The sequence below is a fragment of the Camarhynchus parvulus genome, chromosome 2 (assembly GCF_901933205.1).
Source record: "Camarhynchus parvulus chromosome 2, STF_HiC, whole genome shotgun sequence".
Taxonomy (NCBI): domain Eukaryota; kingdom Metazoa; phylum Chordata; class Aves; order Passeriformes; family Thraupidae; genus Camarhynchus; species Camarhynchus parvulus.
This window is the reverse complement of record NC_044572.1, coordinates 37,574,083-37,598,322: the sequence shown is the minus strand read 5'-3', so window position 1 is coordinate 37,598,322 and position 24,240 is coordinate 37,574,083. Positions and strand designations below refer to the sequence as shown.

At 37.1% G+C, this 24,240-nt stretch overlaps 1 protein-coding gene across 3 annotated transcripts in view; it reads left to right on the top strand.

Moving 5' to 3' along the window:
• Positions 1-23,291, top strand: part of ZNF385D (zinc finger protein 385D) — a 417,272-nt gene extending 393,981 nt beyond the window's left edge. For all 3 annotated transcript variants that reach the window (XM_030963381.1, XM_030963389.1, XM_030963398.1), the window contains 4 exons: positions 7,630-7,863; positions 9,807-9,985; positions 11,308-11,409; positions 16,318-23,291. In XM_030963381.1, the coding sequence (XP_030819241.1) occupies positions 7,630-7,863; positions 9,807-9,985; positions 11,308-11,409; positions 16,318-16,551 (749 nt within the window). In that variant the 3' untranslated portion in view covers positions 16,552-23,291. The remainder of the gene's footprint in view (positions 1-7,629; positions 7,864-9,806; positions 9,986-11,307; positions 11,410-16,317) is intronic.
• The last annotated feature ends 949 nt before the right edge of the window (positions 23,292-24,240 follow it).

Below are 24,240 nucleotides of genomic sequence, written 5' to 3'. Positions count from 1 at the left end.
CCCATGTCTGCATGGTAGGTGTGTGGGGCAGCAGGAGTAGCAGTCAGAAACTAAATCATAGTTACTTACTGACCTTGGTAAGAGCAATATCTTCTCCTGGGTACATGGTGTGACTTAAAGCTCTAATGAGTTTTCGGGTAGGAAGGTAATACTTTGAAGCCATTGCTGTTAGTGACACAGAGAAAAGTTGCTCCCTGAATTCTCCTTGGGGAAATACTGTCTCCAGTATTGACTGGATATAACTCATGCCACCTGGACCTTGGAACAGATGCAGGCCCTATTTTTAAACATTATTTTGGACTTCTGTCAGTGCTAGTGATTCACACAGTGCCAAGGATGTTCCTGGACACAGGAATGCAATCATCCCATCATCCCTTCCCACTGCTGTAGCTGTCTCTGGATGACTTCTGGATGAAGCTGAAGCACCCAGATATCCCTGGGCAGTCTGGCATTCAGTACAAGCCAAGGAGCAACAGAGGCAGTTCATGTGCAGCTGACCTGCTTTGGAGGAACAGAGAGGATGATAATACAGATGGGGACTGCTGTGCACGTGTTGGCCTCCAGAAAGAGACATTCAAGGCAAATTCATTTTACTGTAGGATGTATTGCAAAACCTTTTTTCCTTGTTGGGCTTTTAGCTTTTTCAGTTTTTTCAGTTCTTTGGTTTTTATTGGTAATAAATTCAACTGATGCTCAATTTCTACTCATGTACTAAGATTAGCTGCAAGTATATTTTTTACTATGTTTACTTTTGCTTAAAAGTTGGGAAATGAATACTGAGGTGCATGCAGACGTAAACTGGTGGTAGTTTTTCAGCATAGCCTCAAGCATGCAAAAATCCTCTTTTCATTTGAGTGTGAGCTCCACCTCTTAGGCAAACACTTAGTCCTGATTTCAAATCAAATTTTCACTACAAAGTACCCATTAATTAAACTGTGAGAGTCACTTCAGCCAGTAGCTCCTTGCATGGGGACCCTTTCAGTCATAGCTGGTGAAAGTTGATCTTCTTCTGCCTGGCTGAGGAAAAATCTGTGCAATCATAAGGACAGCTCAGTGTCCAAACTCAGTCATCACCAAGTATCCCTTAAATGACCTGAAAAACAAATGGTTTCTCCTCATCATTTCCTTACCTTCCAGTCATATTTTTCTCAGCTACATTTTCCTAAGAACCCAAAACTCAGACATGGTGTGACATTTCTCTAACTTCTTCGCTTTCCACAGGCTTTTTACCCCTAGCTGTTGCTGTTGCTGCCAGCTCAATTAACCTCAACAGGAATATAGTTGTCCCTCTGTGGCTCAAGATTAATGAACTGTGCTTTAAACCAAGAGAACTGCTAGTAAAAATTAGGTATAATTTCATTAGAAAATTTTGTATTCCTAATTAATGAAGGAGGTCATCTGAGGACTTGACAGAATTGAGTTTGACCGGAGGAAAATATACACAGATCAAATATATGAAGTTTGCTACTTCCTTTTCATCATCACTCTCTCTGTGGGCACCTTTTGTCACCAAACATCCTGTTTTCTGTCTCCCTGCCATCAAATCACTGCCAAGGCATCTTGATGGGATGCATGGACTAGAGGCAGCAGTAAAATGAAGTCATTTGTTGTGTAGCCAGTTGTTTCTTCATCTTGTTTCTGAGTGATGAACACTGTGTATAATATGATTTATTTAAGTGTTAAAAAGCAGGGGCTGTCAAAATACTGAAGTCATTGCTTCTCTGCTTACAATCCAAGAAAATTCCTGGTATTTGTCTTTCATGCTCATTCTGGGAAATTTTGTAGTCCTTCAGTTTCTCAGTAATGCTTGCTTGGTACATTTGAGCAAAAGCTTGGGCAATACCTTAGACATGTTCAGACTCCCTTTCTGGATATTAAAAATAATTTTGATAGACATCTAGACAAAGAAAGTTAACAAGGAACTTGACCAAGAAAGTACTGACAAGCCAGGATAGTGACAAGGAAAGGGAGACAAAAGAGGTGAAGAGCTGTTTAAAAAACAGACTTAAAAAAAAAAAGTTCAAAAAAGACAGCTCATCAAAAATTTTCAAATACTCTTCCTGCTTTGTCATAGTCAGCTTTGTTTATTACTTCAAAGCTCTTGATCCTTCCATTATGGCATAATAATTAGTATCCATCCTGTAGAAGATCAGGTGAACACCATGGTTTCTAGTATTTCATATTGTGCCATTGAAGGTGGCCATAAAGTGATGAATTGCACAGTTGTCAATAAGATACTTAGGTCTTTTATGCCAAAAAATCCTGTAATGTTTGCTGTTTATGTCTCTAAATCATGATGTAATAATTTTTGCTTTCAGAAAATTTAAATGGGTCCTTCTAAGTTCTAAAAATATATTTCTATCTCTCCAAGTAAAGATATCAAATCTGGGAAGGATATATCTATAATAAATAGATTGAATCCAGGTTTTGAATGTAAAACTATGTCTAATGACTGAAATTTTGATAATACGATACCAAAAGAATTTTTTGTACAATATATTGTAGAGGGCCAGATATCCACTGACCACAAAATATGCAAGTTTGTATTCTGCGCATATAAAGGATAAGAAGTTGATACATTTGAGTCAAAATTCTTCACAGTGTTTTGTTTAAGTGCTGGAGCCAGTGATATGCTAGCACATATGCTTATGTTTCAGCATAGGAGAACAGAAAATCAGCTAAGCACAGAAATATCTGTCAGCCATAATTTTTTTGGAGGTGGTGCTTTGGTTTTGGTGTACTCCACTATTCTATTTATAGATTCTAAAGAAATTAAGTCTTATCTTCAAATGTAATTACCACAGAAGTAGTGGAAAATGGAATTTTCAAAGAAGCCCAAGGAAACTGAGGACACAGTTCTTTGTAGTCAGGAAAATAACATACTGAGTCCCAGTCCCAGCCTTGAACGTGCCAGTATCAAGGGTCTGTATGGGAGCATTAACACGGGTTTGTTATAAGCTATACAGCCAGTTGATGATGTTCCTGCAAGACTAAGTGGTCTCATATAGTGAAATATTTCATATCAAGTTGTGTTTGTTATGAGAAAGAATGTGTTTTCTACCTTCTGCAGAGGCACAGTTGTTGGGGTTTTTTGGGTATTTTTGTTGTGTATTTTTTTTTCCCTGAACAATGTTATGGGCAAAATGCTCAATCCTTTTATGTCAAAGGCAAAGTTTGATTTAAATGAGACCAGAATGCATGGGTATGTGCTAAATCAGATATTTTTAAATGTGTGCCACTTGAGATTGGGGAAGAAAAAACACGCTCATAAATATTTGTGATTTGTTTGAAGTCAGAGTACGTTTCTCTCTCTGTGGGTCTATTTATGGCTTCAGGATATGAAATTCTTAGGCTTAGTGGCAGGAACTGATGAGTGAAACTTTCACATACTCAAGAAAAACATGAGTTGTAATTTTCTGTTTCTTCAGACTAAAGAAAATCCATGAGTCTTGTAGCTGGGATATAAAATTAATCCTGCTTACTTAGGAGAACCTTAATCACAATACAGTTTTCCATTTGAACCATGGTATCTGCAGTACTCAAAGAAGTCAGTTCTCACAGAATATTTTTTCATCTGTCTTTGTCTCTTGTTAAAACAGACCTTTGATTTTGCCAGTGACTAAGATTAGATTGTAATGTAATATTTTTATATTTTTAGTTTTTATTCTGTTGCTATATTAAGACCAGAATCACAAATGGATTCTTTTGAATCCTGAAGTGTTCCTTTTTTTTTGCTACTGGAGTCCGGTTCCATACAATATCAGCAATCAACTTCTATACCAAAGCCAAGCAGTGACAGTTGCAATCATGAATATTTGCTATGGGCCACTGTTATGAAAATAGCACAGTGCCGCAAGCCTGCGTCACCAGAAACAAATCTTCCCTTTGACTGTGTCTGAATTTCCAGCTCAATTTTAGAACATTTATAATTGAAATAGCTCTTAAAGCACTGTCATAATATAGTGTTAAGAATTGCTGATTCAGTCTACAAGGCTTGAACTCAAATGCCTTCCTACTTCTTTTTGGTGTTGTTTTTCCTTGTTTGTTTGTTTTTTAATCCCTTATACCTTTAATGCTCTGCCCTGTATTTAGGACGCTGAACTCCAGACAGTCAGCAACACTGTAAAATATTCAAAGGGACCCACTCAGGTTAGATTAGAGGTTCTTGTGAGAAAAGGAATTGAATTGCCTCTTTGTAAGCTTACTTGACAGCTTTTAGAATTTTTATACTTAATCTCTGCTGAAAATTCTAAAGTTTATATGAGAATGAGCAGCTTTGCATCTTTAAATGTGTTGTACTTTTACATGGTGAACTTCAATGGCTTTCTATTTATGTTTTAATGTCATTAATGTATTTGCATTAGTAGAATATCAAGTGTATTCACATAAGGCACCTCTTAAAATGCAGAATAAATGCACTGAACTTTGATTTTTTTTTTCCTGATGACCTTTATATACTATGCTGCTTTTATTTGTGCATCTCAAAATACCCTCAAAATATTCAAAACAGCTAGCATAATTGATTGTATTTTCTTTTAGCTTTTAAATAATTACATAGTGAAATATTAGATCAGCACAGATACAGAAGGTCAGATACTTGAAACAGAATAAAATCTGCTGTTATTTCAGCTGTTATTGTTTTATTTCATTCATTGTCTCAGATTTTCCTAAGGAAAGAAAAGAAATTATCATCTATATTTTGCACAGGGCTAAGTACTGACCCTTATACTGCAAAGCTGGCAGTGGTGATTGATGTACATTTCTAATTTCCTGCAAGATTAGAATGAGCACCAACTTTGCCATCAATCCTGAGAGAATGTTAATGTCCCTTTCCCCTGCCTGGGCTATCTGCCCCTTGCCTTCCATGTCACCAAGAGAGTACATTGGCTAAGCCTACTACTGTACAGTAGGACCAGGATGCAGAAACTGATGTTTTAAAAGCACTGTTAAACTGATGTTTAAAAGCTTATAAAGCAATGGAGTTTGGATTTGGATTAGGCTTTTGAGGAAAATAATTTCGCTGCAGCAATTTTTGACTGAAGGAAAGCAGACATTCAATGGATTCTTTGGAATGGGAAAGGAGTGACTAGTTATCTCTACAGTTTTGTAGACAGATCATCAAGGGCTTTATTTTTTCATCAGTTTCCAAACAAAATGCTTAATATTTCAATTTTTTTTCTTTTTAAACCTTATTTTAATAAAAAATCATAAATAAGAAGAGATTATTCAGCAATGTAACCTCATTCCTTCTGCACTGATATTTGACATCCCCAGTACCTTCAGGTTATGACAACTTGCAGACACTCTTTCAGGGAAAAGAAAACCTGTGATTTGACCTTGAGTGGGACTTTATCTTTTGCTACATGTTTTAATGCCTGTCAATACCTAGAACATTCACATGAAAATCTGCTTTCTTGGATTTATGAATGATTATTTTTAAAAACCCTCTGTGAGAGTATGTAGAAACATGACAAAATATACAATGTATAAAACTTAATAGAGCTTAAAGGGTTGTATTCCCACTGACTGAAAGGGAATCATATTTGTGTAGATATTTGTTCAGCCAGCTTCAAGTCCCCCAGTAGGAAATATTTCTGGATCTGCATAGGTAAGTTATTCCCAGGCTTCATAAACTTTAATATTAGAAAGAATTTCCTCACATCTAATCTAAGTCTCTCTTGGTGTAATCCAATAGTCCTTGTTCTACTAGGAGGGATGAGGGAGAAGAGTGTATTCTCTTATTTTTAGCTACCTTCTGCAGATATGAAAAACACTGTCAGTGCTTGTCCTTTTTCTTCCATATTCACAGTTCGCGTTTTCTAAACTTCTAATTTATTTTGGCTCCCCCCATCACAAACCCTCTCTTGTTGCTTTGCGTTTGTATTGCTTCTGAATTAATAGCAAAGCAAGAAATTTTGGGGTTTTTTTTGACATTGACGTCCCCAGGCTGGACACAGGGCCTTCAGAGCTGATCAGAGGAGGAAAAAAATACCTCCTAAACCTTTTGCTTTGCAATTTCAGTGTGGTGGGGACCTGGTTTATAGCACAATGATAGAAGAGATCTGTGTTCATCATGTCTGTTACTGAAAGATTTTTCTGAAAACCAAGCAAATAAACAAAGAAAACAATCAAAATGAAATATACAGTAAAACTTCCCCAAATGCAGTACTGGGGTTGTTGTTCATAATTCTGTTTTAATAGATCAGATTAACCCTACTGAGTGTGGATTCCCGCAATTGTCTTTACTGAAAAGCATCTAATTTTCTAAACTGTTTCTTCAATGCATTAAAATTGTTTTGAATCCGGTTTCTCAGTGTGTTTGCCCTGCTTCCAATTTGATATTGCCTTCTAAGCTATTAGGAATGTTCTCCATTAACAAACTTTGGAACAGTATTAGTCTGCAACTCACCACTGTGGTATCAGTTAGTTGTGTCCCTTCTGCATCAGAGCACGTACTTAGCTCTCTAAGTGAAAGAATTGCTATTTTGTCCATTCTGATGGGGGGCAGTAAATAAAGCATAGTACAGGTAGAGCATCACTAACACCAAGTGATGTATGAAACCAAAGTGAGCCAGGCTGGAAAGTACCCAAATCCAGGCATATTTCAGCAAAGTAACTAAGAATTTTTTTTTAATATTTTTTAATATGATAAAATACAGTGCTGCAAAGGGAGAATAGCTCCTGTCCTTTGTCTCCTTCTCATGTCCCCAACCCACCATCTTCACTGCCTTCACTGCTGCATTTTGCTGTCCTCTACCCTGCTAAGTACTTAACCACATGACACTGCCATATCCAAACATCATGTATCAATGATTCAAACTAAAATATCATTGTGTATTTTCTCTCTCTTTCATTTGATAACTATGGGAAAAGCACAAGTTCTTAGCTGCAAGAAATAAGTTTCCAGATTTAGGTATATGTCTTGCTTGTAGTCTTTGCAACTGATAAGCAGAATGAAAATCTTATTAGTGTTTTTTTAGGTCTCAGATAGGGAATGCTATATATATATTTAGTTACTGTTATTTGTATGTATCATTATTATGTAATAATGGATAACAATGTACTGTGTACTTATAATTACCTTTGTTCTTTTAGTGTTGGTGTTGGGAAAAATCAAGTGAAATATCAATTTCTTCTCTTTTTTTACCAGATGTAAAGGCCAATTTATTAATTTTAATTTTATTAGTACAAGATGTTAAAACTTTAGCTTGGCTACCCAATCAGCATAATCATTATGTGTTACTAAGGCTGTTTATGCATCTGAAGTTGTGTGTATAAATTTTAACTGCCTGTTGTGCTGGTCATTTTCATGACCTCTTTTATTGCATTTTTCTTCTGTTGTACAGTACATTCTTAATGACCTTTTTGTTCAGTTTATGAGTTCTGTGTGGGCAGACTGCAGGAGACAACACATGGTTTTCTAATACATGGGAGTACTGTATTTTGTAACCACACGAAATACAAAGGAAAGGGTCAGGTTTAGTTCATTACCGTTAGTCAAACCATCACCAGAACAATCTGCCTCTCTGTGCCATCACAGCATTGGGACATCAACAAGCAAACACCAAAGGTCACACGATTTTTTTCTGTTTGTTTTCATTTCTTTCCATCTCCTCTCTTTGCCCACAGACGCTAACACAGGGACACCAGCAATATCAACGACGACAACCGTGGAAATCCGGAAGAGCAGTGTTATGACAACTGAGATCACCTCTAAAGTGGAGAAAATCCCCACAACAGCCACGAGCAGCAGCATTTGCCCTTCCGTGGAGACTGAGGAAGAAAAAGCAAAAAGACTGCTGTACTGTTCACTATGCAAAGTTGCTGTCAACTCTGCCTCACAGCTGGAGGCGCACAACAGTGGTGAGATGGAGCAGTGCTTGCTTGCTTCCTTTTTTTTTCCTTCTGTCTCAAGAGTGCTGCAATTATCTTCCCCTGAATAGATTAGATCTCTTGCAGCAGGGGACAAAGAGGTGGCAGAAAACTGGCAATTACATGGAATTCATTAACTATTAAAGTATAAAAATGACAGGCAAAGAGGCTTTCAAAAAAGAGAAAGAAAGGAATTTATTGCAAGTTGCAGATTTTCTTATGCTTTAGCCTTTGCAGCTTCAAAACCTTATTGAGCTAAATGACAGCTCTACTTCATTACCTTTGGTACTCAGAGTTTGCATAGTTTTGCTTGTGCCAACTGGCAAACTGAGGATGAATGCCATCAGCTTTGTTTGAAATTTAACAAATTAAGGCTGAAAGAGGGAGCATCAGTCAGGCAGAGTTCAATGATGGGAGTTAGAGTTCTTAGCTCCATGTTGTCTGTTAATAAATAACTTGTTAAAATTATGTATATTTTCCCTTTGTTTTCATAAACTGATGGCAGCTGCTGCATGAGGGTTGAATGGGTAATTGCCTTTCTCCATCTTTCACAGTTTTTTAACTTTTTCTTGTCATTAGAGCTAGTAGCATCGTTAGTTCTGATAGTAAACAGCCACCATTCACAGTCACTAATTTAAGCATGTTATTGATTGGCTCAGTGGTGGGTGGGGTTAAAAGATCTAGGGGTTTGATATGGTGGCAGTGACCACCTATAGCCATCTTAAAGTTCCTGATCTCGGATGTCAGGGGCTACCTCTAATCAAGGGTAAGTAGAGTTCAGAGATGAAAAGAGAACCTTAGGTTTGAAATTTAGAGACAGTGATAAAATACCTAGAGCAAAATGATCAAAGGCTTTATGATGCACTTTAAAAAGAAATAACTTTGGCATATATATGGAACTCAAATTAGAATGGAAATTTTGACTTCTTGGCATTCATGAGAAACAAAATTCCATCAGTTTTGAATGCTGTTTACTATATGCCAGATCTTCAACTGGTGAAAGTTCAACTTCAAGCTGTATCCCTTTAAAGTATTTAACTTCATATAGACTCTAAATAGTCTGATCAGCACGAGAGCCAAAACACTATTCTGAATATTTGAACACAACCTTCCAAGTTTCTGCTGCCTGTGCTGATAAACTGTGTGTGTGCTCACATACATGCTTTTTTTTTTTTTTAGAAGTCTGTGGATGCATACAGCAATTAGCACTGGAGTAGTGGTTCTGTATGCAGTAGTTGGTCCATTATCATCACAGACTACCTGTGTGGGAGTCAACAGTGTAAGCAACTGTTCAGTCTGAATAAAGGCACAGCAACAGAACACCAGTGTTCTCTATGCAACATTTATTTACAATTAAAAAAAAAAAAAAGGCAATTGTATTCTTCTTTCATATATGTTTCTCACATGTTTTGGTTTCTGTCCGAGACATTAATGATCCATAGGTTGCTTCCAGGAATCTCTGCTCCTTTCTGGTTTGGAGAGTAATTAGTTAATTACAGATTTAATTGTAAGCTACCTAGACATACTGTTTATCAATCTGTTCAGGAGGACTATAAATCAAAGCCAACTACATCTTTAATAGCTAAATTACTTTTCTTTTGCAACTACAATTCAGGTCTTATCAGCTGCAGGAGTTAATGAAAAAAGTCACACACATTTAACTTCACATCAGGGTACCTGATTGTGCTGCTACTTTCTGGTCTGGCTGCTTTGTTCCAGCTCATTACTTATAGGTATGTAATTTAGTAAATAAATACCAGCTGTGAAATACTGTAACATTAGTATGAGTGTGATACAGACCAAGACAGTCCGATTCCAAGGATAGTACATGGCACCAAGCTGAGGCTCATATGGTTTTATTAAAAAAAAGATAAAACAATGGATGTAACCCAATTGCCAAAGTTGTTTCTGTTTCCCATTTCTGTTGTCTCCAGGGACTAAGCACAAAACTATGCTGGAAGCTCGGAATGGAAGTGGAACCATAAAAGCCTTTCCCCGGGCAGGCGTAAAAGGCAAAGGACCTGTGAATAAAGGAAACACAGGCCTTCAGAACAAAACATTTCACTGTGAAATATGTGATGTACACGTAAACTCCGAGACACAACTGAAACAGGTACCAAGGCCAGCTTGTGGAGTGAAAATCTTTAGCTGTTATTTGTTTTCATGGTGGTAAAGTACCAACACAGTCAGCATATGTCAATATAACAATTTGTGTCCAAATGGAACTCACAGTTTTGTCTCTTGCACTTGGCTGTCATGCTGTATGTTTTGTTTTGATTATGATTTTCCCATGCATGGAATATGTCTTCTCAAAAGCTCTCAATTATACACCTTTGGTAAAGAGTTATAGAAAGTGTAACATATTACAACTGTCTTTAGACTGCTAGAATTGTCCTGAGCTAAACTCTGCCATTTCATGTACTGCATGATATTTGCCTTGACAAAGATGTGAAGGTGGATGCAACCAATGCTTTCACAGAATACCAAGTAACCCACTTAGAAATGTGGGATGGAGAGGATTTCTAATATTTTATCAATGTTTCACTCTAACTGAGAAGCATGACCTCTAAATTGCAATTACTCTAAGTTATGTTCAGTCATTTTTCAGATGATCAAAGCTTTCTGAAAAACACTTAGTTTAATTCCATATGCCTATTGTAATTAAGTACTTGTAAAGAAACTTTGCAAGAATGAAGATTAATTCAGTAATGGACAATAGCAATACCCATTCTTCTGGTCTCAGAACAAGAAGTCCAGTTCTATGTATTTTTATTGTGGTAATTCTCTTGAAAATGAAAATCAAAGTAAAAAATAGAATTCTGAAAATGTCCCTTACTTCTAATACTGCAAGAAAATCTGTGTAGAAAGATACTTCAAAAATGTCACAGAACTTATGAAGAAGAAAATGGCTTTTGTGCATTTTTTTCACTCTCTTAGTTTGATATGTGACCATCTCAGAAGGATCTCCAGGCAGCTTAGGGATTTGAACAATTTTCTGACCTTATATTCTTCCCCAAATAGGGGATGCTTTACTACTTAATATTCCTCAAAAACTTTCTATCAGCAGTGGATTGAATTTGATGGGTGATTTATAGAGTTAGGGAGGAGTTTTTCAAAGGCTTTAACCTGACTCAAGTCCTGCTGAAGTTAGAAAAGATGGGAAAATATTTAACTGTAGTGGAAGCAGAGCTGAACTTAGGACTGATGAAAATCTCAGCCCCAATATTTGGTGCACAAAGGATCCTTCAAACTTCAAAAGAGCCTATTCCTTTTCATTATTGAATTTGCCAAAGTGATGCTGCTGTAGAGCAAAAGCCTTTTGTATTGGAGCATTAATCTTGTGTAAAGCAGAATCTGAAGTGATCTGTTGTGTAACTATCAACTATCACCCTTTGTTTTCTTTCCCCCCCTTTCCTCCCCGATATATTTTAACAGCACATAAGCAGTAGAAGGCACAAAGACAGAGCTGCTGGGAAGCCACCCAAACCTAAATACAGCCCTTACAATAAACTCCAAAAGGGAACACATCCACTAGGGGTAAGCCAATCACTCTTTTTTATTTGACTTTTATTTCAATCCTGATGAGTAGGATTTTTAGAAAACGTAGGTGGGAAAATGCTTAGAAGTAGAGTAATAGTGTAAGTCATTGGAGTATCAAGTACATGAAGGAGCCACTGGAAGCCCACAAGGGATTTTTTAATATACTTTAAGGCATGTTTACTACAGTCTGTGGACCCTTGCTTTTGTAGCTACTCTGAATAACCTCAGGAAAAAAGCTTGTTGCAAAGGTCACTAGAGAGCAAGAGACTGAAAAAACCTCCAGATGTCAAACAGGATCTTTCCAGTTTTCACTGAGGACAATAGTGATGAAATAACTAAATAAAACTCTATAAAATATAAACCATTCATTTCATCCTTATTTAGAGAGTTATTGAGATAAAAAGTGACACAATTAAAAAAACCTGCCTCTTCTTTCATTCAACTGTTTCAGAATGCTTCTGGTCACATTTTCAACTACCAAGATAAACTATCTGAAACACAATTCTTACTAGCTCCAAAAGCTGAATTTTTTAATTTTTTTAATAAAAAACTCTTTAGGATGCTGCCACTAGTTAAGAAGTAGCTTGCATTGTGGGTGGCATAGTGAAACATCTGACTTTTCTTCCTCAATCAGTTAAACTGCATGAATGAGTCCTGCAGTTTGGCCACAATAACCCCCTGCAGCACTATAGGCTGGGGACCATGTGGCTGGACAGTGCCCAGCAGTGTGCCCTGGTGGCCAAGAAGGCCAAGGGCATCCTGGCCTGTGTGAGGAATAGCATGGCCAGCAGGAGCAGGGAAGTCATCCTTCCCCTGTACGAGATAATTGCACTGGGAGGCCACACCTTGAGTGCTGTGTCCAGCTCTGGCCGCTCATTTTGGGAAGGACATTGAGACGCTTGAGCGTATCCAGAGGAGGCAAAGAGGCTGGTGAGGGGTTTGGAACACAAACCCTGTGAGGAATGACTGAGGGAGCTGAGGATGTTTATCCTGGTGAAAAGGAGACTCAGAGGTGACCTTATCACTCTACAAATTCCTGAAAGGTGGCTGTAGTCAGTGGGGGTTGGTCTCTTCCACCAGGCAGCAAGTGACAGAACAAGGACACAGTCTCAAGCTGTGTCAAGGAAAATATAGGTTGGATATTAGGAGAAAGTTTTTCACAGAAAGAGTGATAAAGTACTGGAATGGCCTACCCAGGGAGGTAGTGGAGTCACCATCCCTGGATGTGTTTTAAAAAAGTCTGGATGTGGCACTTGATGCCATGGTTCAGTTGAGGCGTTAGGGCGTGGGTTGGACTCAATGATCTTGAAGGTCTCTTCCAACCTAGTGATTCTGTGAATTCTATGAATGTTATACCTGCTGCTTTGTAGCGTTTTCTAAATGGTTTTGGCAGCGGGAGGATGTTGATGCATTGTCCTCACAGAGATTAGCCCCTTATGGCTTGACCATCTCCTCTGATGCAGGCACAATATGGAACTTTTTTTTTTCTGTGAAAACCCATTTCTCTTTACATTGAGTTAAAGCTCATGGCAGCAGAAACTGTGTCCTTGTTGGAGCAGCCCTCATGAGTGGCATATTCGTGCAAGATTCAGTTGTAGAATAAAGCAGTGCCCCATTTTGGTAGATCCACTAATAGCGAAATAGCCCCATAGGGTTTCTCAGTAATCCACAAGAAAGATCAAGGTCTTCAATACAAACTATACTGAAAGGAATAGAAAATATGTAACAGGGTAAGTAGGATTTGGAATCAGGAAAGCCTTTCTGACAGGAATGTTATTCCTTTAGGAAATTATTTTTCAGGAGATGAAAACAACTATTACATTGTTGTTGTGGTTGTGTGCAGCTCTCTACCAATTTATATAATGGTGATTTCTGAGAACTCCAGCCAAGGTTCAAGACAAATAACAGCAGGGTGTCCTTTTCCTTCTCCCTCAATCCCAATTGCTCACAATATACAGGTCAGGCTAGAGGGCATCAAAAAGGCAAAGGGGATTTAAGAAGAAGAGAAAAAACTAGCAATAAATGAACAGATATATGTAGTAGAATTGTGGATTCTATAAGAAAGGAGAGACCAGTTCTCCATTTATTCTTCTTGGTTTTGAATATAAAAACTGCAGGAATTGTTGTCACTTAAAGTGCAGAACAGCACAGCAACAAGCCAACTAATTTCACCTTTAATTTAATGCTCTTTCTTTACTTTTCCTTTATTCCCTCTCCCTAGCTGAAACCAGGATGCTCCCCATTAATATTTCAAGTTATTTTTCCCTTAGTTTACTTAATTGGAAATGAAACTATTTGATTGTTTCATTGTTACCATTCCAAATAATGGCTACTTTACTCATAATGTTGACCTGTGAGTAAATTAGAGGTTAGAAATGAACGGGCAAGGTACTGCATATGTTAAGTATTACTAGTTTGGCAGCTACCTTGAAATCAGAATCACGTTGACAAGTTAACTGAAAAGATATCTAACTGGAAGTAATCTAGTAATTTAATTAGAAGTACCTGATTCCTCCAAGAATGGCAAGAAAGCCCTAGTCTTTTAATAGAAACAGCCATATGAGATCTTTGTTCTTCATTACACAAAATGTATGGACATCACCAAATTTGTCTACAGAAATTTAAAAAAGAACATGCTATATTTTCATGGCTTTGTTAGACCAAAAACCTGCTTTTACCGTGTTTTCAATATCATTTGTACTTCTCTGTCTGTTCTAGATTTACATGCTTCAGAGATAGAAAATTCATAAATTCCCACACTGATATTTCAGAGTTTAAGAAGTCCTGTAGTGTTGGGACTTGCTTGATATTTCTTCAAGCTGCTGCTGTCCAGCATGTATAAAATACTGCACTGGAGAAAAAAGGTTATCAAGCATTTGATAGTCCAAACTTTCTGCAATAAAATAAGTGTTACAAAAAATGTCCTTCACTGGGAACTCTAAACCAAAGAGTACTTTGTACTCAGGGTTACTTTTTTTCCTCATGCTTGTTTTGGGGTTGGTTTTTTTGTTGTTGTTGTTTTGGTTTGGTTTTTTGGTTGTTTTCTGTTTGTTTGTTTGTTTGTTTTGTTTTGGGTTTTTAAATTTTTTTGTTTGGGTGGGGTTTTTTTTGTTTTGTTCTTTATTTTTATGTGTTTGTTAGGTTTTGGTTTGGGGATTTTTTCTGTTCTAAATAAGGCTGTAAAAGGTATTTATTAAACAATTTAAGAAGGGAGGAAAAAGTAATATATTCAGCAAAGGAAGAAGACAGCTTGGATCAGTGAGCATAACACTGATCAAGGAAAAGAGCAGATCATTGCTTTTAATAGACACCATAAGGAATTTTTTATCTAGCATCTATTATATCCTTTGTTAAGATAATTAAAGAATTGGGTTTGATCTGAGTATTCCTCCCAGAGCTTTAAAGGGCCTGGAAGCCAGAAGTTTTGCCAATAGATGTTGGTCAAAATAAAAATCCTCTATCCATCTGGCCAGTAAAGAACCAACAGACCTTTTGGTATATGGTGGTGATAGTGTAATGATGAAACTCACTTGTGGTTCATGCTAGAGTACTCCTGCCCTTAATTTCTGATGATTCGCTCACTAGGTTTCTATTGAGTTGAAAATATCAGAGTGATATTGTTCAGGTTAATTACTTGAAAATCCCTTTCAAGTCAAGAATGAGAAATTTTGTTTCCTTGTAAGTAAAAGGTGTCCATACTTACACTGAGATGTACCACTGCATGGTACATATATTCTGTATATTCAATACTGTGTATTCAGGTTTATTCCCTTTGCAAGCGGCCTAAGATCATGCTAAGACATAGATCCACCAAAAGTCCATCAGAGACAATGAGAACTTTTCTTTGTCATTAAATGAGGTTCTAATCTTATCTCAGAGTTATAAAAGCAGGGCTGCAAAGGTATTCAGGCTCCTGGCATCTCATTAGAAACTTGAAATGCCACTGAAAACTGCAGAAATCTATAGAGACTACTCTGATGGTCATTTGTATGCATCCCAAATGTAAATTTTCTTAAATATTACTGAACTTCTTGTGAATATTTTCAGTCTTGGAGAAACTTCAGGGTTTGGTGTTTTTCCCTTTTTTAGGAAACTCTGAATGAGGGGGGTTTTGATTTGTGTTTGTAGATCCACAAGAAAATCCTGTTATGATTTAAAACGTGTTTTAAGAAAAAACCTCAGTGACAGGGACAGAAAGATCATAGTTTGGCAGAATGCTACTTTAAAATGTCTGCCAGGTTTTCACAATGCTTGTAAGAATGAACATGATCATAATGGAAAACAGTTGAATACGAAGCAGAATTATATGGCACAGCACCCATTTAAACATGTGAAACATGAGAGCTTTTCATAACTCATGAAAGATAAGATTGGTTTATTTGCTTGTTATTAGAAGCAGGAGTAAATGAAGAGGAGCTATATGGAGATTTAATTTTAAATAGAACTCTCATCCTAATAATTCAAACAAAAGTATCTTGTAAGACCGGGGAATAAGATATGTTTCCATTCTGCTCTGTCTCTACATTAAGCTGTCCAGACGGAGATCTATTAATTGATATCTGATTTTTCCTTGTTTAATGGTTGCAGGGTACATGCAGTTTTACCTTGGTGCAGATTCCCCAGCCCCATTTAAGATTTGCTTTGATTTCTAATCTTGTATTAAATTGTGAGCGTCAGCAATTAGGTGTGAACTGGAAATCCTTGTTCCCAGCCAAATCCTTGTACCTTGTCCATTGGGCAGGTTGTATCACCTGTTACAAGTCTGTAGCTCACAGAGTCAGTAGCCACCTCGAGGCCTCTCTTGCTTGATTCTGCACATATAATCTTAAATCGAACTCCCTCTCATGTAGCTAATATGAAAAAATTATGTGTCTCTGTTTGTTTGTTTTTTCTTCTTCCCCACAGGTAAAATTAGTATTTTCAAAGGAACCTTCAAAGCCGATGGCCCCACGAATCTTACCAAATCCACTAGCAGCTGCAGCAGCAGCTGCTGCTGTGGCTGTGAATTCCCCCTTCAGTCTTCGCACAGCCCCAGCAGCCACCCTTTTCCAGACTTCAGCACTTCCTCCAGCACTCCTACGACCAGCTCCTGGGCCTATACGGACCACCCACACTCCTGTGCTGTTTGCTCCTTACTGAACTCCAAACAGGAATTAATTGTACTGCAATAATTTTTCAAATCAAAACAAACAAAAAAAAAAAAAAAGAAAATCAAGGACATTGAACTATGCAGTGTTTATTTATAATTTAAAGTATATATGAAGAGCCAGAACTTTTGATAGAGAACTGAACAAATTCTGAAAGGGGGAATGGGTAGTATTTTCTCCAGATAAGAATATTTCTCTTGAGCATTGATCGTTTTAGAACTGATCTCCAGCATTGACTTGTAGTGACATATAAAACTTACAAAGCCTTTTGACTGTGCATTTTGGCACATATTTCCCTGCATTGTCTTTCCTGCTTTATGAAACAACTTACAAATTTGTCTAAAGGGCATTAACTGGTTCCAATGTATATAAAATACTTTATTCTGTAGATTAAAGAAGAAGGAAAAAAAAAAGAAACACTGTGAATAGTAGTACCCTTACCAATCCTCCTGCCAAATCAGCAGTTACTGGGTATTTATCTGAACAAAAGTAGATACAATAGATGTCTTGTAAAACAGTAGTATTGTGTCTCTATCTATGCCACTAGGTTTCTAACTGAGTTGCAAAAGATAAAATGAACAATTATGTCACTTTGGTAAGTAGTCGAAAATTATTACAATAATGTGGAGCTGTTCCTGGTGAGCAAAGTTTTCCTCACTCACATAAGAATGAAAATGATCTAGGTTAGGGCAAAGAAAGTGATAAAGAGGATCTAGTGGAGGAAAAATAATTCAGATACTGTACACAGAATGGGTCAAACATTTATTTAACTGAGAATGTATGTGTACACTTTGTGTTTCCTCAAAAAGTGTAATACATACATGATAGATCAATGTTTAGGACATGACAGTGGAAAACCAAAAATATGATCTTGTCATGAAACAGGCCTGACACTTCAGTGTTGAGCAGAGGGAAGACACAAATCAGTTACAGAGAGTCATAACTGACAAATGAAAAACAGGAGAGAAATTCTGGTCTCATTTAAGTCAGTTCAAAGTTCCTTCCGACTGCAGTGTAGCCAGAATTTCATCCCAAGAATGGCACATATTCATTTTATATCACACCAGTGGGAGTGTCTGTAGATACAGGTAATATTTTTTGCAATAGGCTTAGTCTTAGCAACAGACTTATTCCCTTGTTTTATTTCCTACTGATGTGATATAAAATGTCTTAATATACCTATAAAATATAAACAGTGACACATGAGATACATATTACGAGATAACTGCACATCATGGGTTTGGAACAAATACAACTTTTAGGATCTCAAGGGACCCTTGAATTCTGTAGCTGACCGTGATGTATGGACAGCTTAAAGCCTTATATATTTACTGTGAGGCTTAAAGGGGTTGACTGTGTCCCTTTAAAGTAAGATTTATCAGGGGTATATATAGATATATTGTATATATGTTAGAGTAAGAAAAATAACTTATAAACAGAAAATCTACTATATAAAATAATTATATAACCATTGATTTCACATGTGGGTCATTAAGTGGTAAGTAACAAACAACAGAGAAAAAAATAATCCTTGCTGCCTGCTTTTTCTCATAGGGAGCTGAAAAGTATCTATTAATATTATGGAGTGTGCTGCTGAGTCACATGCAACCACTCTGATGTGTAGCTAAGTGAAATGCCTACCATACATTTAGGCAGAATAAAATTTAAAAGCATAATTTAAGTTTAGATGGGGAAATTATTTGAAAGATTTCATTAAAAGGCAGTAATGTAAAATATTGGCCATGTGGTTGCTATATAATGCTGCCTGTGGTTAATGCAGACAGGTGGGAGATATAGAGGATGGGAATATACAGCACTTTTGACTTGCAGTTCATCAGTGAGCCTTCCATATACATTTGTATTTGCCATTTTTTAAACCTCTCCGCATTTAGATTTTATAAAAAATATATAAAGAGAGAGAAAGAAGAGGTTCCATGGATATCTGTGTCCGAAGAATTCCAAAGAGATGCATTTATTTATCTAGAAGTATTAAAATAAGTTCTGTATTATGTATTTGTATTTCATCCAGTTTATTTGCAAACGTTTGTGCCTTGAAATGAAATGAGTTTTTGTTTATATTTAATTCACACCTATGTAGCCATGAAAAATACATGATGGTGATTCCAGGGCTAATTACCAGCTGGATTGCTTTGGCCTAACTTTCAAAACAACAGTATGAGTAAGTTCCTGAAGCCAAGTTTAGACATCTAAGTAACTAGGGGCTGACATTTAAAAGGGCTCTCTACTCTACAGCTCCCAGTAAAGAGACAGTAAATAAGCCAGCCTTCAAAACCTGCTCCTCACACTCAATTTAGAACATTTTTCATTATATTTGGGTACATGAGATAGTAAGATTCAGTGTACTTGGTCTTTTAAGCCTGCTTTCAACCTTCCATCTGTTTGCAGAAACTGTAGTGCCATTGCCAGCTGCGTTCAGATTCTTCCTCTAAAGGGCAGCTGCTTTCAAGCTGTGCTCCATGAACCACCACTTGTTTCCAGAGCCTTTTGTAAGAGCCTGTGTAAGTAAGATCTTGCTAAAGGAGCAGAGAAGTACTCACATTTTGGGAAGGTAGAAGGTCTGGGCAGGCTATCTTTTACCCATGAGGAAGGAGGCAGATGGGAAAATGGGAGATAGACAAATATCCTGAAGGCTCTTATGCACAGCCTTCTGGTGCATGGACACCTGCTGTACATCCTGCCATGTTGTTGTGATGCCATCAAAATCAACAGGCTGATCCTTGCCAAAACGTGGCCTGTGGCATGTATGGAGGCACAGTACTAAGAGCAGAGTTCATACAAATTTTGCTAGAAATAAGAGTGTCATTCCAACTACTTACATCAGCTAATTTGCGATGACACCTTCAGTTTTCTTGGAGCTCTTTTGTCACAGTGCTCTATGGAACAAGTTTTTGTTCACACAAGTCTCTTTTAAAGTTCAGCTGTAAACAACAAACGCAGTTCTTTTTGTCTCTTACTCACTACCTAATAAAGGATAAAGCCTAAATGTTAGAATGTATAGTGGATTTTCTGTGCCTTGCTGCTCCACACCCCTCTCGGTCAGTAACAAGCCAATGTACCCAGGACATCAGTACAACAGTTCTATTTTATATATATGTATATATATATATATATATGTCAAGAAAAATACCGGCACAGCTATCTAATGGGGCAAAGAGAACTTCTGGTCAAGGGTATGTCCACAGCAGATGACAGAGGAGGTAGCAAACAGAAGACACTTTACACCTACTTGTCAATACATCCTGTGTGGAGAGCACTATTTAAGAAAAAAATGCCATCATATTTCCCATTACCATAGCACTCCAGGGCCAAGAGGAAGCCCAAAGCACAAGGAAGCAGATAATTTCATCGAAGACACAGTCACTCATTGGAATAAGAATGTGAAATCAACCTGCGGGGAAGTGGCTGAGTAATGAACTCAGAAAAACAATCAGGTTCAGGGATGTTTTCTTAAGTTCTATTCAAAGTGTTAAAGAATAACTATTCTGTTCTGACCCAAAGAGATGGTATTTTTGTGGGAGGTATATATCTATATATATTTATATTTTTATGCTATCTGCATTTTTCCAACTACCTATGGCTTCAAACCTTTGTTTCTGAGGGATCATCATTGCTCTGAACCATAAATTTAGTTACCTTCTTGAAAACTGCTGTAAAAGCTGTTGTGAAAAGTCAGTAAGCAAATGGCATAAATATGATTATCTAAAATGAAAAAAAGGACTGACCATGTCAAGAAATATTGTATTTGAAAAGTATACATCTTTATTTTAAGATAAATTATATAAAATTATATAAAATTAAGAATAGCTAAATAAAGTTAATATAACTAGAAGAATTACATCTGTCATTTTAGTACTGAAATATTACAATTGGCTCTACATTTTAAAAGTTTAAAATACTTTCTAGATGTTGAACCAATGCAAGGATGCTGTTGGTACTTTTAATGTTTCACTTCATTATCTTCCATTTACATCAGGAATACCATAACTGAATGGACCTGCCTTTAGTCACTTTTATTTAATTGCCAAAGATACAGTAGCATATTGGCCCCATATTCCCTGAAAAGTGAAATCATGCTTAGAAGGCCCTGTTTCTGTGTTTTACTTCCCATAAACACATAGTTTTTATTGTATCTTAAAAGTAATCTGGGGAATTTCTAACTCGATTTTTTTTAGCAAAATAAATTTATGAACATTATGTCATTTTATGAACATTAGACCAACACTGAGGAGCAAGATCTAAAAAGGTTTTCACAACTATAACATTATTTGGGGTAGATAGGAAGCACAGACACTCAAATTATGTGGTTGCACAAATCTTTCTGAAAACATGTGAAATCAGAACCTAGACTACTCTTTAAGTGTCCTGGTTTTGGGGTTAACTCACAAGAATAAGAAGTCTGGTCTTTTTACTAATATGTGTCTGAATTTTCATTTCTAAAACTGGCTTCAGCACAGTTCAAGCTACAAGACTCTAAGCTCCCAAAGTTCTCAAGAAAATAAGAATAGGCTTCCTGTTTATCAAGATGCATGTGAAAATGTGAGCCTATACTATGTAAAATGTTAAGTATTTTTCGACATCATGTCTTCTCTTGTTCTCATTGTTTATCTCTAAGTGCCATTCCTTCAGTGCCAATGAATCATACAGAAGCTTCTGTGCTGGAATTCCATACGTGACTAAAAGAACCAGTAATACTGATAAATCCTATCTTAAACCAGTTGAAATCTCAAACACACAGTGAAGGGTTTAGCTAAGGACCAGAGTTTTATGGCCTCTCACTTCTACAGGTTTATTAAAATTCAGGACCATTTTGGAGTAAATGTGACTATCTGGAAGATGACTATTACATAGCCTGACCTGAAATGTCAGCAGCTGAAAGAGTCTGTGCTCCAGACCAAAATTAACAATGGTATGAAAAACATAATGCTCTTAACTTTGGGACTCCTGATAGCAGTTGCAAAAATCTTTGATTTCAATAGCGGAAATTTTTTGGTCTTAGTGGATGAGGCCTTTTGCAGTCATGCTGTGCACTGCAATTAGGTGTCATTCAGCTCTGATTCTGTATTGATACTTTGATAAAGAAACTTGGCTGAGTGTGAAACATTGTTAGTGGCTGCCTGGTTCATGTGGTCGGCTTCATGCTGGGATGATGCTTGGGTGGTGAAATAAGAATTCAAAGAGTCAATATAAAGAAATTGATGGACTTATTTGACCCTTTTTCCTTGTGCAATGTTCTTAAATGGGACTTCTGGGGTATGAACAAGATAGGACATTGAAGAGTTCCTGGATAAAAATATAGGGACCTTGAAGATTTGTGAGATCTTAACTTTAAAATAAGTTTGATGAGAAAGAACTCAGAAGACATTCTTTGGATTAGATGCCCCAGTGACATTGTAGCAATGGTCTTCACATTAGGCACACTGTCAATACCCTAACATTTTTCCTGTTCACAGCAGAAATCGGGAGTTTGACACCCATCATTAGAAACAAACATAGTTAATAATATTCATTGCATAGGTATTGGACACTCAATTGAAGGACACAATAATTTTCTTTGGGACTACCTGTCTTCAGGTGTGTTCATACCAGCCAAGATGTCACTGCATTTTGTCAACACCTGGGTCTCCAGAAAGGATGTCCATACTTTTCATTTGTTTTTGTTACAATTTGATTTTTCTTCTCTGTTTCTTTATTGGTTGTCTTGTTTCTCATATGAATAACCAGAATCCATAAAATTAAATATACATTTAAGAAGTATGTAATCATCAATGCCCCTGTTGGGCCATTTGATCAGAGTCAATAAATTGAATAAAGAATTTAAAGCAGCAAAGCCACAGTAATGGTAAAATACTGTGAAGAGAGAACATCTATACTACAGTGCTCTTTACCTAATCTAGAGTTTTATGACACAGACAGCTCTTTATCCTTTAATACTTTCCTGAAATATTCATCTTTTGGGATCCTTCAAAGGTTTAATCAAATTTAAATGTTATTTCTTATGTTCAGTAAAAACATCTATGTATTTCTGAGTGCAAAAGCAATATATAAAGGGATAAAACCTACAAACCATTTTCTCACTACAAATGCCTGCAGCATTTGTTAACAATGTCAGCCCTTTCTCTGCTTGTGGCTTGTGGCTGGCATTTACCATGGGAACTGTTCTCATTGAGACGTGTATCAGGTGAAAACTGTCAGTTCAAAACACAATCTGTCAAGTGCAGAGATTTGTTTGGGGCACAACAGAGTGGGAGATGAGAGAACATAGGCAAAGCTATGCCTTTGTAATAGCCTGTTTGAACCCTCTCAAAACTGCCTGGTGGGGAGAGGCAGAGGTTCTTAATGGGGTCATTCTGTTGTATTTATAACACAGAAGATGTAAATTTGAAAAAAAAGTCTTGATTTGAGGATTTTTAACCAGTGCTTCAGTGTGGGGGTTGATCCTTCCCCCTCCCACCCACAAGTGTAATCTTTCCTTCAGACATATTTTCAATGTAGACTTGCCATGTTATTATTGCCAGTCAAACTGCTACCTGAATCTGATTTTTGCATTGGAATAAAATTATTCATGTCAGTTTTGGCACCCAGAAGGAGAACCCAGGAATTAAAAATGAAAATGTAATGAGCCTCCACTTGGGTCACTTTTTTTTTTTTTTCCTGCAGTTGCTCAAGTTGTACCAGTTTGCTAAAATCTAGACATCAATCAATCAAAGAGAAAATGCCTGTTTCTTTCTTCTTCTACTGTTTTTATAGTTTTAGAAAGGAGATAGAAACAGCTGTAGCTCTTTGACCCACACTAAAGCCACTATTGCCTCTCTGCACACACACAGGTTTACTTTCCTCCAGTCCTGCTAAATCACATTTTGTGACTCCCTCAGCACCGTGGGACACTGCAAGGAGCATTTAAGAGGGGAAAAAACCAAAACACCCACTTATGGACTGTGTAATGTGGATTATAATACAGTACCCCTTTATCCCCTTCAGTGGCATAATCAAACCATGTGGCTGGAGTCCTGCATTAAGCCCCTCATTACAGTATTGGCTGCTATAAATGGTAAGCACTGAAGCCAATTTTGTTGGCTGTGCTATATTTAAGCCTTCTCCCTAGCTGTGTAAGGTTCTCTGTTCTCCACAGGGGTAGTTTTTATGTCAAGTGAATTGTTGGAATAAACCCTAGAGCTTTTATCACCTCCTTATACAGCTGTGAAAAGCAGCAGGGAAAAAAAAAGTAAATTAGCCTTTCACGTTTTATTGATACCCATGTTCCACCTGACTGTCAGGAATTTCATAGTGGCACTAAATACTTCAGAAACTCTTCAGTTCTGCTCTTTGAGACAGGCTGCAATGGATCACTATCCCATGCAATAGATATATAATCCAGAGCAGTATGCAAATCATCTACCAATGGCACAGGCTCATTAAACTCTTTAAATTTGGATAAAAACCTCAAAACCTACCAGGACCAAGTGAAAGCACTAAAGAGAACACACATTACATGATGTGTCAAAGAACCTTAAGGAGAACATCCAAGTTAGTCCAACAGCAAGTGCCAGAGAGGGTAATTGTTCTAGAAATTGAATGGAGGGTGGTTCTTTCTGAACCCAAGTGTAAGAGCAAGTTTAACCCTGCCAAATACACTGCAGCTATTGAGAACTGGGGAAGTTTG